The sequence below is a fragment of the Heloderma suspectum genome, chromosome 7 (genome assembly GCF_057233095.1).
Source record: "Heloderma suspectum isolate Gila_16-S chromosome 7, 16-S_ref, whole genome shotgun sequence".
Lineage (NCBI taxonomy): Eukaryota > Metazoa > Chordata > Lepidosauria > Squamata > Helodermatidae > Heloderma > Heloderma suspectum.
The window spans coordinates 108,568,081-108,581,679 of record NC_139464.1 but is presented as its reverse complement, the minus strand read 5'-3'; the positions used below and the strand labels follow the sequence as shown (position 1 = coordinate 108,581,679).

At 47.3% G+C, this 13,599-nt stretch overlaps 1 protein-coding gene across 1 annotated transcript in view; it reads left to right on the top strand.

Moving 5' to 3' along the window:
• Window positions 1-13,599, top strand: part of GNAT3 (G protein subunit alpha transducin 3) — a 35,724-nt gene that overhangs the window by 11,967 nt on the left and 10,158 nt on the right. The window contains exons 4-5 of the mRNA XM_084811085.1: window positions 5,486-5,643; window positions 7,846-7,974. Coding sequence (XP_084667211.1) covers window positions 5,486-5,643; window positions 7,846-7,974 — 287 coding nt within the window. The remainder of the gene's footprint in view (window positions 1-5,485; window positions 5,644-7,845; window positions 7,975-13,599) is intronic.

Here is a 13,599-nt window from a genome sequence, read left to right as displayed (position 1 = left end):
GACCTAGGGAGATAATTGGCTCTCCCACACTGGAGGCATTCAAGATGAGGCTGGACAGCCATCTATCAGGGATGCTTTGACTTGGATTCCTGGATTGAGCAGGGGGTTGGACTCAATGGTCTTATAGGCCCCTTCCAACCCCACTATTCTATGATATGATTCTAAGACTAGTAGCCAGTGATAGCCTTTTCCTCCAGGAATTAGTCCAACCCCCTTTTAAAGACATCCCGAGTGGTGTCTATCACTCCATCATGTGGTAGCAAAATCCATAGTTTAACTATGTGCTGTGTGAAGAAGTACTTCACACACAAGGCATAGTTTGGCATGGGCAGGTGGGCATGGTTGGGCCCCAAGGACCAACATCCCAGCAGGGACCCACTGACAAGAGCCCAGTCAATGGTGGTGGAGAGGAGGATCAGCAGATGCCACTGCTTACTTGCTCACTGCCTCTCTGCCTGTCGAGCAAGCAAGCAAGCAAGCAAGCAAGCGAGCGGTAACAGTGATTGGGGCAACAGGAGTAAAGCAGAACGAACCTTCCTGTTTCAAGGAGTTCCTTTCACTCACACTCTTGCTTGTGACCTGCTCGCCAGACTAGGAACTGCCACCATATTGTCCAAGCTAGCATTGCTCTGAAGAATCCTGAATTCCTCTATTTATATATTTCTGTGCATGAGAACAAAATTCCTAATGGAGGGCAGGCAGCTTGATACTCGTACATGCCCAGGAACTCTTGTACATATGACACTGACAAAACTGCTTCAAATGGAAAAGTGAGAATACCGCAGTCTTCGATAGACACCACAATGAGTTTATTGCAACAGAGACAAAAAGACAGAGAGATATTTAGTCATCATTTTGAACTGTGTTTTAATAGAACATTGACACTAGTTCAGTTACACGAATTGATTACAGGCCTCAGTTTAACTTGGATGGCTGATAATCTATCCTGATAGTGTGATAAACTTCTCAGAGATATACTTACTTCCCTATTGATTCTACCAGAGCTCCTTGGTTTGCATGAGAAATACTCAAACACAGTCTGAGAAGGTTTAAACTATATTTAAAGAAAATATAGTTTACCACCACAAGGTATGAGAATGCTTTTTATTACCTCAAACAGATACATGCAGAGCTACTTTAGCATGACATTAAGAAAACCAGCCTTACTCAAGTAGTTGCAATGAACCCACTTCTTTCTGTGAAGCCATTGACGGCCAAACTAAATGTTCTTGTAATCATGCCTAGTGAAGCTATGTGTGGTAATTTGTTTGCTCCAGTGTAAGTGCATGTGGCCCTAATTCAGATTGGGGCCATAGTGCTCCAGGAAGGGAGGATTAAACTTTCCTCCCACCCATTTTCTTTCCTGGTGGAAAGAAATGCTACCTGGTGGGCTGAAGGCACCTCATGCTAGTCTGGTGTCAGTGCTTTTCTCCCACACCCATCTTATTACTGTATGTACCCATGTCCCATGGTGTCCCACACCCAACAGGGTTGCTATTAGGGAATGTGAGGTTACAAAAATAAAAGGTAAGAAGCTCTCCTCACCATAAATGTACGCCTCCTCTCCTCCCCCACAAAACCATTCAGGGAGTCAAATTGTGATGACCTCCCCCCCCCAAAAAAAACCAGCCACTCCAATCTTCCACCTGTCAATTGGGTGGCAAACTGGGGGTGGCAATTTTGACCCATCCCTATTGTCCATTCCTGTTTTAAAGCATGTCTGTGATACAAAGAACTTGGATTAGTGCCCACCATGGCAAACCTAGGTTTACTGTTGTGTAATATGTGAAATGCCTTGATAGGATGGGACAAGAAGATGGCATCGCTTGGTGAGCTGCCCCCATCTAGCTCCCGGTAGTCGCCTCTGCCTCCCCCAGCTGCCACCAGAAGGGCACCTGAGGAAACATCTAGCACTGAGGGAATGGGAGAAGAAACAGATTAAGCTTACACTGAAAAGGAGAAGAGAAACTAAGAGAACAAAGAAAAGAGGAACAGGCGAGCAAAGAACAGGCCAGCCAGGGAGGGCAACCAATGCAGTGTAAATCCTATACAATTGCAGGATAAACATCCCTTGAACAAACAAACATAAATAAAATAAAATAAAGAGCCAATGTACACTGTAGAACAGGCAAAATAGAATAGCAGGATTTGCTTTGGAATACTTCCATTTCTTATCATAGAATAGTCGGGTTGGAAGGGGCCTATGAGACCATCGAGTCCAACCGCCTGCGCAATGCAGGAACCCAAGTCAGAGCATCCCTGACAGATGGCTGCCCAGCCTCATCTTGAGGTTTTATGTCTAAAACCAAGTGTGACTTCCATATAAATAAATCTGTACCTGCACATATACAACTCTGTCCTTTATCAGATGTTTTGGAAGTGCCCATTTTGGTAGATAACCTGTATCCTATCTCAAAGGTCAGTGTCTGATTGTTACATGTCATTTCTTCTTTCAACATGCTTCCTGTAAGTTACTGTTTGATACAATTCATCCGATCTATCTTGAACTGAATTGTAGGGACTTATCTCTTTTTAGATATTCTTGCTCCAAAGTCAACTTTTTCCACACCAACTCCTTCATCTCATAAAACTAATAAATACCTCTGTGCCTGTAGCCAAGTGTGTCAACAGCTTTGAAAATGCAATGTCAGAATAATACTATTTTTAGTTTTTCTGGAATCTTCTTCAAACAAAGTCACATACACTTACCCTGAAGCCCTTACAACAATAAGAATTGGTCAGTATTAGTATCCCAGTATTGTAGATGGGGGTCTTGTATTAGGCTAGAGCTTTTAGGATTTATAGAACTTCTGCTTTCTAGGTTCAAAGGTGTCTCCAACTTTCAGTTAGCTGAGGAGGAGATAGTGTCTATGGAAAGGAGCTCTGTCACTGCTCCACCAGGCATAAATTAAAATCATCACCACTGACTGCCAACAGTAAACGCTTCCCAAAATCTTTGGAAGAATCCCTCCCAAAATCAATGAAATAGCCCCTAGTTTGCCATCTGTGAATGGGGTGATTAGCAAACTAGCTCAAAGCGAGCTAGATGAAACAACTGTCAGGTGTATCCACAGTTGGCTACATAATCAGACTTAAAGAGTGCTTATCAATGGGATCTTCTCAAACTGGGGAGAGGTAACGAGCAGGATACCGCAGGGCTCAGTCCTGGGCCCAGTGCTCGTCAACATTTTTATTAATGACTTGGAGGAGGAGGTGCAGGGAATGCTGATCAAATGTGCAGGTGACACAAAATTGGGTGGGATAGCTAATACCTTGGAAGACAGAAACAAAATTCAAAGTGATCTTGATAGACTGGAGCACTGGGCCAAAAACAACAGAATGAAATTTAAGAAATTTAAATTTAATTTACTTGGGATAAATGCCAAGTTCTGCACCTAGGAAAAAGAAACCAAATGCACAGTTACAAGATGGGGGATACGTGGCTCAACAACATTACAAGAGAGAAGGATCTTAGAATTGTTGTCGATCACAAGCTGAATATGAGCCAACAGTGTGATGTGGCTGCAAAAAAGGCAAATGCTATTTTGGGCTGCATTAATAGAAGCATAGCTTCCAAATCCAAGGAAGTACTAGTTCCCCTCTACTGAGCACTGGTTAGGCCTTATCTGGAGTACTGTGTCCAGTTCTGGGCACCGCACTTGAAGAAGGATGCAGACAAGCTGGAGAGGGTTCAGAGGAGGGCAACAAAGATGATCAGCGGACTGGAAACAAAGCCCTATGAAGAGAGACTGAAAGAAATGGGCATGTTTAGCCTTGAGAAGAGAAGACTGAGGGGACATGATAGCATTCTTCAAGTACTTGAAAGGTTGTCACAGAGAGGAAGGCCAGGATCTCTTCTCGATCATCCCAGAGTGCAGGACACGGAATCATGGGCCGAAGTTACAACAGGTAATCCCAACAGGTAAACATCACCACAGAACATCACTATAGACAAGATTGTAACTTGAAACCATTTTTATGGCTTTACTGCTGAGATTCAGGAGAAATTCAGAAATACAAAACAAAGGAAATAGCATGGTGGTTATATGAGCATTAGAAATTCTCTCTCCAATTACAGGGAAAGAGAATGCAACAAAAACAGGAGATAAATCAAAAGAATTGCAATTTCCAAAGCTGGTACTATGAACCTAGCCAATAAGATAACTGCTTGAGCTTCTAACATTGTTATGACTCCTCTTTCCAACTCACTCCTGTTTACTACTTGTAGTTCAAAGCTAAACGAAAACAACTCAACCTATGTGTTAACCTTCCCGTGGCCGCCTCCTGCTCCTTATTTGAATACAAAACCAGATTCCGGCTGAACATCAGGAAAAACTTCCTGACTGTTAGAGCAATACAACAATGGAACCAATGACCTAGGGAGGTGGTGGGCTCTCCCACCCTGGAGGCGTTCAAGACCAGGCTGGACAGCCATCTGTCGGGGATGTTCTGACTTGGATTCCTGCAGTGAGAAGGGGTTGGACTCGATGGCCTTGTAGGCCCCTTCCAACCCTACTATTTTATGATCTATGGTAACTTGTGGGGTTGGGGTTTAATACAGCCTTATATCAGTAAACCAAATCGGACTCTAACACTGCTCTTGGGGTGATTTTTTATTAATAACATGTTGCGAGACTGTCAGCACAATCCTACGCTTGTCTGTTCAGAAGTAAGTCCTGTTCAGTGGGAGTTTCCATTATGAAGAAATAAATATTGTGCTGACACATGAGCTGTTCATTATTCATTTATTGTGAATTTAGGGTGCAATACTGTGTTTCCTGTAGAGCATCCCAGAGGCCATTGCATGATTCAGACTCTTCTATGACCTTGGGAGGGGGTGTCCAACATTGGAGCCCTCTCCCTGTTCCCTCCCCCACTGCCTTGCAGCCATCGCAGAAAGAACTCTGCCAGCTGCTTTCCAAGGTTGCAACAGGGACCTCCGATGACCTCACAGAGGTAAAAAAAAGAGGCGTTCCAGTGGACGGGGAAAGGGAGAGGAGAGGCCAGATTTGCAGAAGCCTATGGCCTCTCCATCACCCATTTCCACCCGCCACAGGTAAGTGAACTAGACAGGCTCAGAGATCTGAGCTCTAGCAGGAGTGGGTGGGGGAACCAGCAGAAATAGAAGGTTAAATCACCTCCATCCTCTTCCTGCCCTGCCAGTAACAACCCAGCAGGGGATAGGATAGCCTCTGAGATCAGAGGTTTCCATCTAGTGAGAACAGCCCTTCATCATACTTAATATTATAACCTGCTCCAAGACCGATCAACGAATCAGGTTGTCTATATAGATTAGATAGATAGATAGATAGATAGATAGATAGATAGATAGATAGATAGATAGATAGACACACACATTCATAACATGGTAGATTATTTTTTGTTACTTAAAGCATTGAATACTAACCCTGAGCTGTATCACCCGATGCATGTTATTTTAGAAGGAAACAACAGGAGGGATTCATTTACAAAAACCTCATTTCAGGACGATGAAAGGGTGCTTTTTGCAACAGCAGATTCCATGGAAGATGGCACCATGTGTCCTGTACTAGCTGGAATAATCAAGCGACTGTGGAGGGACCCAGGGATCCAGGCCTGTTTTGAAAGAGCATCAGAGTACCAACTCAATGACTCAGCTGCCTAGTATGTGATCCGTTTGGGATGGAATTCTGTAGTCTCCAAATGTTTGTGCATGCGTATTTATGTAAAATGCAGTCGCCTTTCACAACGATACACCGGCATATTAGGGCAAAACTACATGTGATGTCAATTGTATGATTTGCCTTTGACAGCAGGAGTTTGTTATTCACATATAGCTATTAGACACAAGGAACACAATCTGGATCTGGACCCTCGTGTGCGTGGTCCACCTGTGCCTACTTTTTGCACTGGGGGCGGGGGAAGCTCAAAGGAAGCTAAGGGAGCATTTTCTCTATACAAATAGCAGGGAGCATAGGACCAGGACCAGATTGGGACCACGTGGTGGGGGGAGGTTAAAGTGCCCTTCCGTCCTTACATCAGGGCCCCCATTCAGATGCAAATTTGTGAAAGGAAAATCCTGCACTCACAGTCAAACCATGTGGTTATTGTCACATGTAGGTGGGCCTTGGAAATGATATAACTTAATTTGATTCTGGCTTCAGGATAGCTTCTGTGTTGGCTCTATCCTTATGCTATTAGAACATTGTTATTATGCCACTGTTCTTCAGCACAGCAACAGTAAAATAAGTGTTCTGTTCCAGCAGACAGAGCCTTGTTCCAGGGGGAAAAAAACAACCTCCATACTTCCCAGTTTTCAGCAATCAACTGTGCCTCTCCACCTCCTTCTCAACTCCTCCCCCCACCATTTTGCAATGTACATGCCTATGGCTGATAAATCTGAAGCCCCCCATGGGCATCATAAATATGGATATGTGTGTATGTCTAGCCCTATGCAGGCAGTTGTGTGCATCACTCATACGGCTAAAGTGGGGGCAGTGTGCAAGCATGAATGCCCTCTCCCGAAACACCCCAGCTGCCTCACAGATCTTTGCATGTTGAGTTCCAAGGTTAAAGTTGAGTTCCAAGGTTAATGTTGAGTTCCAAGGTCTGCATAGGAGCACAGGAGTTCAGCTGAACATGATTGTAGAGCTCGTGTCTGCTGGCTCATGTCCCATCCCCACGTTAGCCCTAAGCATGTTGCAGGCTTCTGTGTAAGTGTGCAGCTTTTATACCAAATTGATTGTGATGATTCCAAAAACTATTATCTTTATGTAACTTCTGGTTATATTAATGGAGGCAAACAAAGAAACAGGCAATGTGTATTCTTTTAAATACATTTGCTGATTTCCTCCTCTAAACTTTCCTCCAAAAAACCCTTAAAGAGCATAAATGCAAAAACAGTGCATACATGCATATTTTATGTATTTGACTTTCCATGCAGTACAGAGGTGGGCACCTTGTAGCCTTCCAGATATTTTGGCCTATAACTCCCATCAGCTCTAGCCAGAGTAGCCAGAGGAATTATGGGAAATATGCCCACTGAGGTGTTTGGGCCTACAAGTTGCCCACCCCTGATGTGGCTTGTCTCCCTGCTTTTGTCATCGGGATCCATCTGCTTGCAAGGAGTCTTTGTTCTGGTTTTCTACTTATGCACGTGAGTTGCATTGGCCTTCCATTGTCTCCCAGGTCATGCCTCTGGAGTTCCAGGCCCTGCTCCAGCCTCTCTCACCCATGCACATGGGTAGGGATGTGCAAACCCACCCCCATCTGGGTTCTCCAGGCACCCGTCCAGCCCCTGCCCCTGCTCAGCAGTCCCCGGACCACGCTCAAGCCCCTCCCGGGCTCGACGAGCAGCCTGCGCTCACCCTAGCAGCCTTGTCGAGCTCTGCGGTCACCATTTTTTGAGACATAAAATGGCGATCACAAAAATGCACATATTTGTGTATGCACGAAAATGCGCATTTTGCAAAAATTCGCATTTTCACACATCCACAAATATGCACATTCACAAAAATGTGCATTCTCATATATGCGAATACACACATTTGCAAAAATGCACATATTTTCGCTCGTATGGAAACATGTGCATTTTTGAGATCCCCATTTTATTTCTCAAAAAATGTGGCCATAGAACTTGCCAAGGCCATCGGGGGGAGTGCAGACCATTTGCCAAGCGCGGGCAGGGTGCGAGCAGGGGCAGAGGCTCAGCAAGCACGGCTCGGGGGTGCGAGCAGGGGCAGATCCACCAGATTCCTGGATGGAATTGGGCGCCCGCACCAGCCCTACACACAGGTGTATTCCTGTTTTCATCCTGCTGTTCTTAATCTCTCTCTCTCTCTCTCTCTCTCTCTCTCATTTCTGCAGCTATCTCAATGATTTGGACAGGCTAACAGCTCCTGGCTATGTCCCCAATGAACAAGATGTCCTTCGCTCACGAGTGAAGACAACAGGGATTATTGAGACCCAGTTTTCTTTCAAGGACTTGCACTTTAGGTATGAAAGTGATCCTTCAGGGTTCCTTTTCCTTCTGCGTATAAGGGGCCTGGTTTCAGATAAGAGCCAAAGTGGCCTACCTCATGCAGACTGCTGAGGCTGGAACCTCAAACTGCTTCAAAGGCAACAGGAGGCTGTGGTGTGGCTGCCATGGCCACAACCAGAGCCTCCCCCAAATGAATATTCTGCTGGGGAGCCATGCCGTTCTTCTAGTGGTGTTGGCTATCTAAGGCCCTCCAGAAGCCCTGCTACACTAGCTTTCCAGCTGTGTGCTATCAGCTTCCCAGAGGTTGACAGGGAAAATAGTAATCGAAGAAGAGAAAACACCAGGTGCTGCACATAGCCACTGAGAGCCAGTATGGTGTAGTGGTGAGAGTGTTGGACTGGGAACTGGGAGGTCCAGGTTCTAGTCACTGCTCAGCCGCGGAAGCTCACTGGGTGACTTTGAGCCATTCACAGACTGTCAGCCCAACCTACCTCACAGGGTCATTGTTGTGATGATTAAATGACGAGAAGGAGGATAATGTACGCCGCCTTGGGTTCCTTGCAAGAGGAAAAAAGGCGGGGTATCAATGCAATAAATAAATAAGTAGCCCTGCTGAGTTCTAGCTCAATCTCTAGCTGCTCTCAGCTGCTTTGCCTATTATGGCTGTGCTGCAGAGGTCACTCTAAATCACTATGGTGAGCAGCTTAATATGCAGATAGGTGGTTTTCTCCAAACCACTGGAGGCTGTAAGTGGTGGGATTTGTGGTGGTGTGGAGGAACTAGCCAAATCTGAGTGATAAGCTGCTGGACACAGACTGCCAACTCATGGTGGCAGCCACAGGGCTGGCCCCATCAGTAGACAGAGTGAGAAGCAGATTCTGAGGGCTGGGGAGTGTTGGAGAACAGAGCTCAGTGTTCCAACAGAGTCTGCCCTCTACCCCCTAAGTTAGCCAGTTGCCCTCTGGTATCGTGGAGGATGCTGTCCCATCGCCAGTGTTGAAAGAAGGTTCTGCTTCAGCATCTGTACATGGAACTGTTGGAAGATGTCTTCTCCTTTGCTTCAGGAGGCAAACTCTCTTAGGCCAGTCCTGGGCAGCCCCCATGCAAAATAGTCTAAATCAGCTTCACTGTAGCAGGGAATAATACAGAATACTGTTTTGAGGAGACACTCCAGATCTTTTTAAATAGAGATACAACCATTATTGGAACTCTGTGATCATCCCTGACTGTCTGACCCTTGAGCCTAGCTTGCTTCTTCCCACTTTGCCCCTGGACCTGGCGTGTCTCAGTGCTTTCCCAATGCCATTTACTTCCACAATTTACACAGAAAAAGTATATCCTTCTCCCCCACCCCCCAGAAAAAAGTTGCTCAAAGCAGCTATCGAAGTATAATAAGTATAAAAATTACAATGATCCTTCCTTAAAAAGCCAAAGCACAAAGATTCAAAACTAGCAACAAATAAGGCTAAACAACAGAATCAAAGGCTTAAAAAATTACAATCACTGGTAGAATACACATTTATTCATTAATTAAATTTATTACTCATACTTCTAGGCTACTTTCCAAAATATAACCCTTCCAAAGCAGCTGGCAGAACAGAGCAAAACTTGAAGCACAATACGACATTAAAAGGCAGCAGCAGTGATAACCATCCACATTTAAAACATTAAAATACACATTCAAGCCAGCCAGATAAACCATCAAAAGGTAAACCCCCAGCATGAAAGACTAAAAAACCCTCCTTAGCCAAAGGCATCTCAAAACAACAACGACAACAAATCTTAAAGGCATAGAGAGAAAGACAATCTATTCTCCCAGGGCATGGAGTTCCACGCATAGGGCACCACCACTGAGAAAGCACTCTGCACGTTGGCGCCAGCTGTGCCTCAGAAGGCAATGGGATGTGTAAGAAGGGCACAACAGATGATTTAAAGGGCAGGCAGATTCACGTGGAAGGAGATGGTCTTTCGGGTATCTTGGTTCCGAGCTGTTTAAGGGCTTTCAAAGTAACATCCAGCACCTTGAATTACACCCAGAAATGAAATGGTAGCCAGTGCAGCTGATAGAATAATGGGGAATCTGATATGTATGTACACATGCACAGTCCAATACATGTAGGTCTGAGCCCACATGAGCCATAGGGCACAATCCTATTGGGATAGGTGTCTGCCTCCGAACTCGGAGGCAACCACCTATCCAATGCAGGGCAGGAGAAGCGTGGAGAGGATTGTCCCTTCTGCACTGCAGCCCCCCCCCCCCCGCATTTATGTCTAGACAGCCAATTTCGGCTGTCCAGCCATGGGACCTCAGAGCGTGGGAAGTGGCAGCCGGACAACATATAGGATGTGTCGTACTGGCATTTCCGACTTCCCCGCCCCGACATGCCCCCAGGACTGCCCCGTTTTTGCCGCTCTGTGCTCTTCTTCCAAGCGCGGGGCCATTCCGCACAGCGTATGAGGCAGCGCGTGGGGGGGGAGGTCAGTTCCCAGGAATCGACCTATGGCCATCTAGCCGCTGACTAGCAGCCATAGGATTGTGCCCTTGCCCTCTGACTTTTGTCAAGTAGGCATCACAGACAAGAATTGTTTTGCCTGCTCTATCCATTGTGTCGTGTGAGAGACAACCTGCTGGCTGTCAGGCATAGCATGTCGTTTCCAATTCTAATATTTAAAAAGTGGTTCTTGTTGTTGGAAGCCGAGGCAAATCAGACAGTATTTGTAAAATGCTTTGCATGCTATTTACCAAATTAGGTAAGCAAATAGCGAAGAAATGACAAACTGCCACATGAGAGGCGTGGATTGGTTGGACATATGCTGCAGCTGCCCCAATTTTTCAAGGGGCAGTTCTTCATTTCTGGTACTTGCCCCTAACAAACCACTGTCCATGTTTTGTACTTGTTTTGGCCTTTGGGAGATGGATCTTAAACAGTTTTAATGTGTTTCAGCCCCGCACCCCCAATTCTCTAGAAGGAAGCTCTGGACCACAGGTTGGATATGATCCATTTTGTCACACCAGCTTCTCTCCCCAAGCAAAAGCTCCCCACATAAACTTATCTCCAGTCACTGCAGAATCTGGAAGTTAAGCTTGTAATCCTAATTTACAAGGGAGCGAGCTCCATTGAACACAGTGGAATGTACTTCTGATTGCACATGCCTAGGACTGCACAGCACATCACTGAGTGGGGAACAGGTGCATCTTCACTTTTTCGCAAATGCATATCTGCAGTGGGGGCTGGATGCTTCGATTTTGATGGGGCTGTGAATCCATTCTGGGTTTTGGTCAGAACTAGGGGTGGACGAAAGTCACTTACCTTTTCTCGCAGCTTGTTCGCGGTGGGGGGGAGCGCTTCGCTGCTCCCCCCGCGAAGTTCAGGCCAGGGGGGGAGGCTTCCCGCCTTGCCCGGCCGAAATTCAGGCTGGGGAGGAGGCTTGCCGCCTCGCCCGGCCGCGAACGTGGAAGTAAAAAAAACACACAAAAAAAGCCCCCTGATAGGCTACGTGACGATTAACGTAGCCTATCACGGCTAGATCTGCAAAGTCAGCCGTGATAGGCTACGTGAATCGTCACGTAGCCTATCACGGCTGACTTTAAAAAAAAAAAAAAAAAGTGCGTACGCGAATGGTGGCCCCCATAGGGAGCCGCCATTCGCGTTCCTTATTTAGTTGCTGTAGTCTACGTAAATGTTTACGTAGACTACGGCGAAAATAAGGGCAACGCTATTTGCGTTGCCCTTATTTTCGCCGTAGTCTACGTAAACATTTACGTAGACTACAGCAACCAAATAAGGAACGGGAATGGCGGCTCCCTATGGGGGCCGCCATTATCCGTACAAACTTTTTTTTTTTTTTTTTTAAGTCACCCGTGATAGGCTACGTGACGATTCACATAGCCTATCATGGCTGACTTTGCAAATCTAGCCGTGATAGGCTACGTGAATCGTCACGTAGCCTATCAGGGGACTTTTTTTTTTTTCTTTTATTGTAATGGCGGCGGCGGCAGCCGGTCGAAAGACCGGCTGCCGCTCCCGCCCCGCTCGAACACCCGACGAACCGCCAGCCAGACCCGCCGCCGGGAGGGACATTCAGGGAAGGTAAGCCCCATCCCGGGGGGGGGGTGCGGGGTGCGGGGGGGTGCGGAGGATTTCTCCCCGAAACTTGTTCGGGGGGCCGAACACGTTGGCGCTCGGCCCCCCGAAGTTTCGGGGAGAAATTCTTCGCCATCCCTAGTCAGAACCAGCCAGACCTCTAAAGGAGCTGTTCCAGTCCCTTGATCAACAAAGATGATCAGGGGACAGGAAACAAAGCCCACTTTTGCCATCGTTGCTGCAAGGAGAGGAAGCCCTTCAGTGTTGCAAGGCAGGTGGGATCCGGCGCTTTTGCTGCTGCTGCCTTGCTGGAGCTCTACCTCCACCTGGGGGACTTCTACTCTGCCTCCTTGCAGACCCAGGTCCAGCCAAGCACCACCCTACTCCCAGCTGCAACACCTGTGGGAGCTTGGGCATAAAACCCAGGCCCGGTGGGGGCAGGACCGCCACCAGCAGGTGTCGCCACTGATGGGGGCAACACCAAAGGGGGTCATCCCTTTGGGGGAGCCCCTTTGGGGGAGAGCAAGGGCTTGTCCCCCTGCTTGAAAGGAGGGAAGGGGACTGTTTGCCTCACTGTGGCCTGCTGGACTGCCTGCATTAAATATGTGTTTTCCAATGAAGGGGGGAGGTGTTGGGAGGCAGGGAACAGCCATTACGGTTCTACAGGGCAGAGGGAGATACAGATGGGGGAGACAGTCACACTCTAAAGGCACAGTGTGTAACAATAGGGTGCTGACTGTCCCTAAACTGTCCCCCAGTTCAAATAACCTGATGGCCCTGGCAACAGACCCCCTGGGTTGAAACTGCTGCTGCTGAATGCCAGGTCACAGGGAATGGTAAAACAACTGCTATCCAGGACTTGATCTGACCTGACCTCTGTAATACAAGCACTGACCTGGCTTGTATTACAGAGACCTGGCTGGACGAAGCTGGGGGGGGGGGTTACTCTCTCTCAGCTCTGCCCTCCAGGGTTCTCTGTTCAGCAGCAGGAAAGACCTGGGGGGCGGGAAGCTGGAGTGGCAGTGGTCTATCATGATTCGATCCCCCTTACCAGGTGCCCTATCCCACAGTCTGTTGGGTTCGAGTGTGTGTATTTGAAGATGGGTGCTCGGGACAGGAAAGGGATTCTGTTGGTGTACCGTCCACCCCACTGTTCAACAGTCTCCCTTCCTGAGCTAGCTGGGGTAGTCTTGGGGTTGGTGTTGGAGACCCCTCAGCTTGTTGTGCTGGGGGATTTCAACATCCATGCTGAGGCTGCCCTGTCGGGAGCGGCTCAGGACTTCATGTCCACCATGACAACCATGGGTCTGTCCCAGAAGGTATCTGGCCCCACCCATGCTGCTGGGCACACTCTGGACCTCGTTTTCTGTGCTGGATGGGGTGATCGTGATCTGAGGGTGGAGGAACTCTCTATAGTTCCATTGTCATGGACAGATCACTACCTGGTGGGATTTAGACTTGCTGGCACTCGGAACCTCTGCAGGGGTGGAGGGCTGACTAAGATGGTCCGCCCCAGGAGGCTGATGGATCCCAGTGGTTTCCTGACAGCTCTTG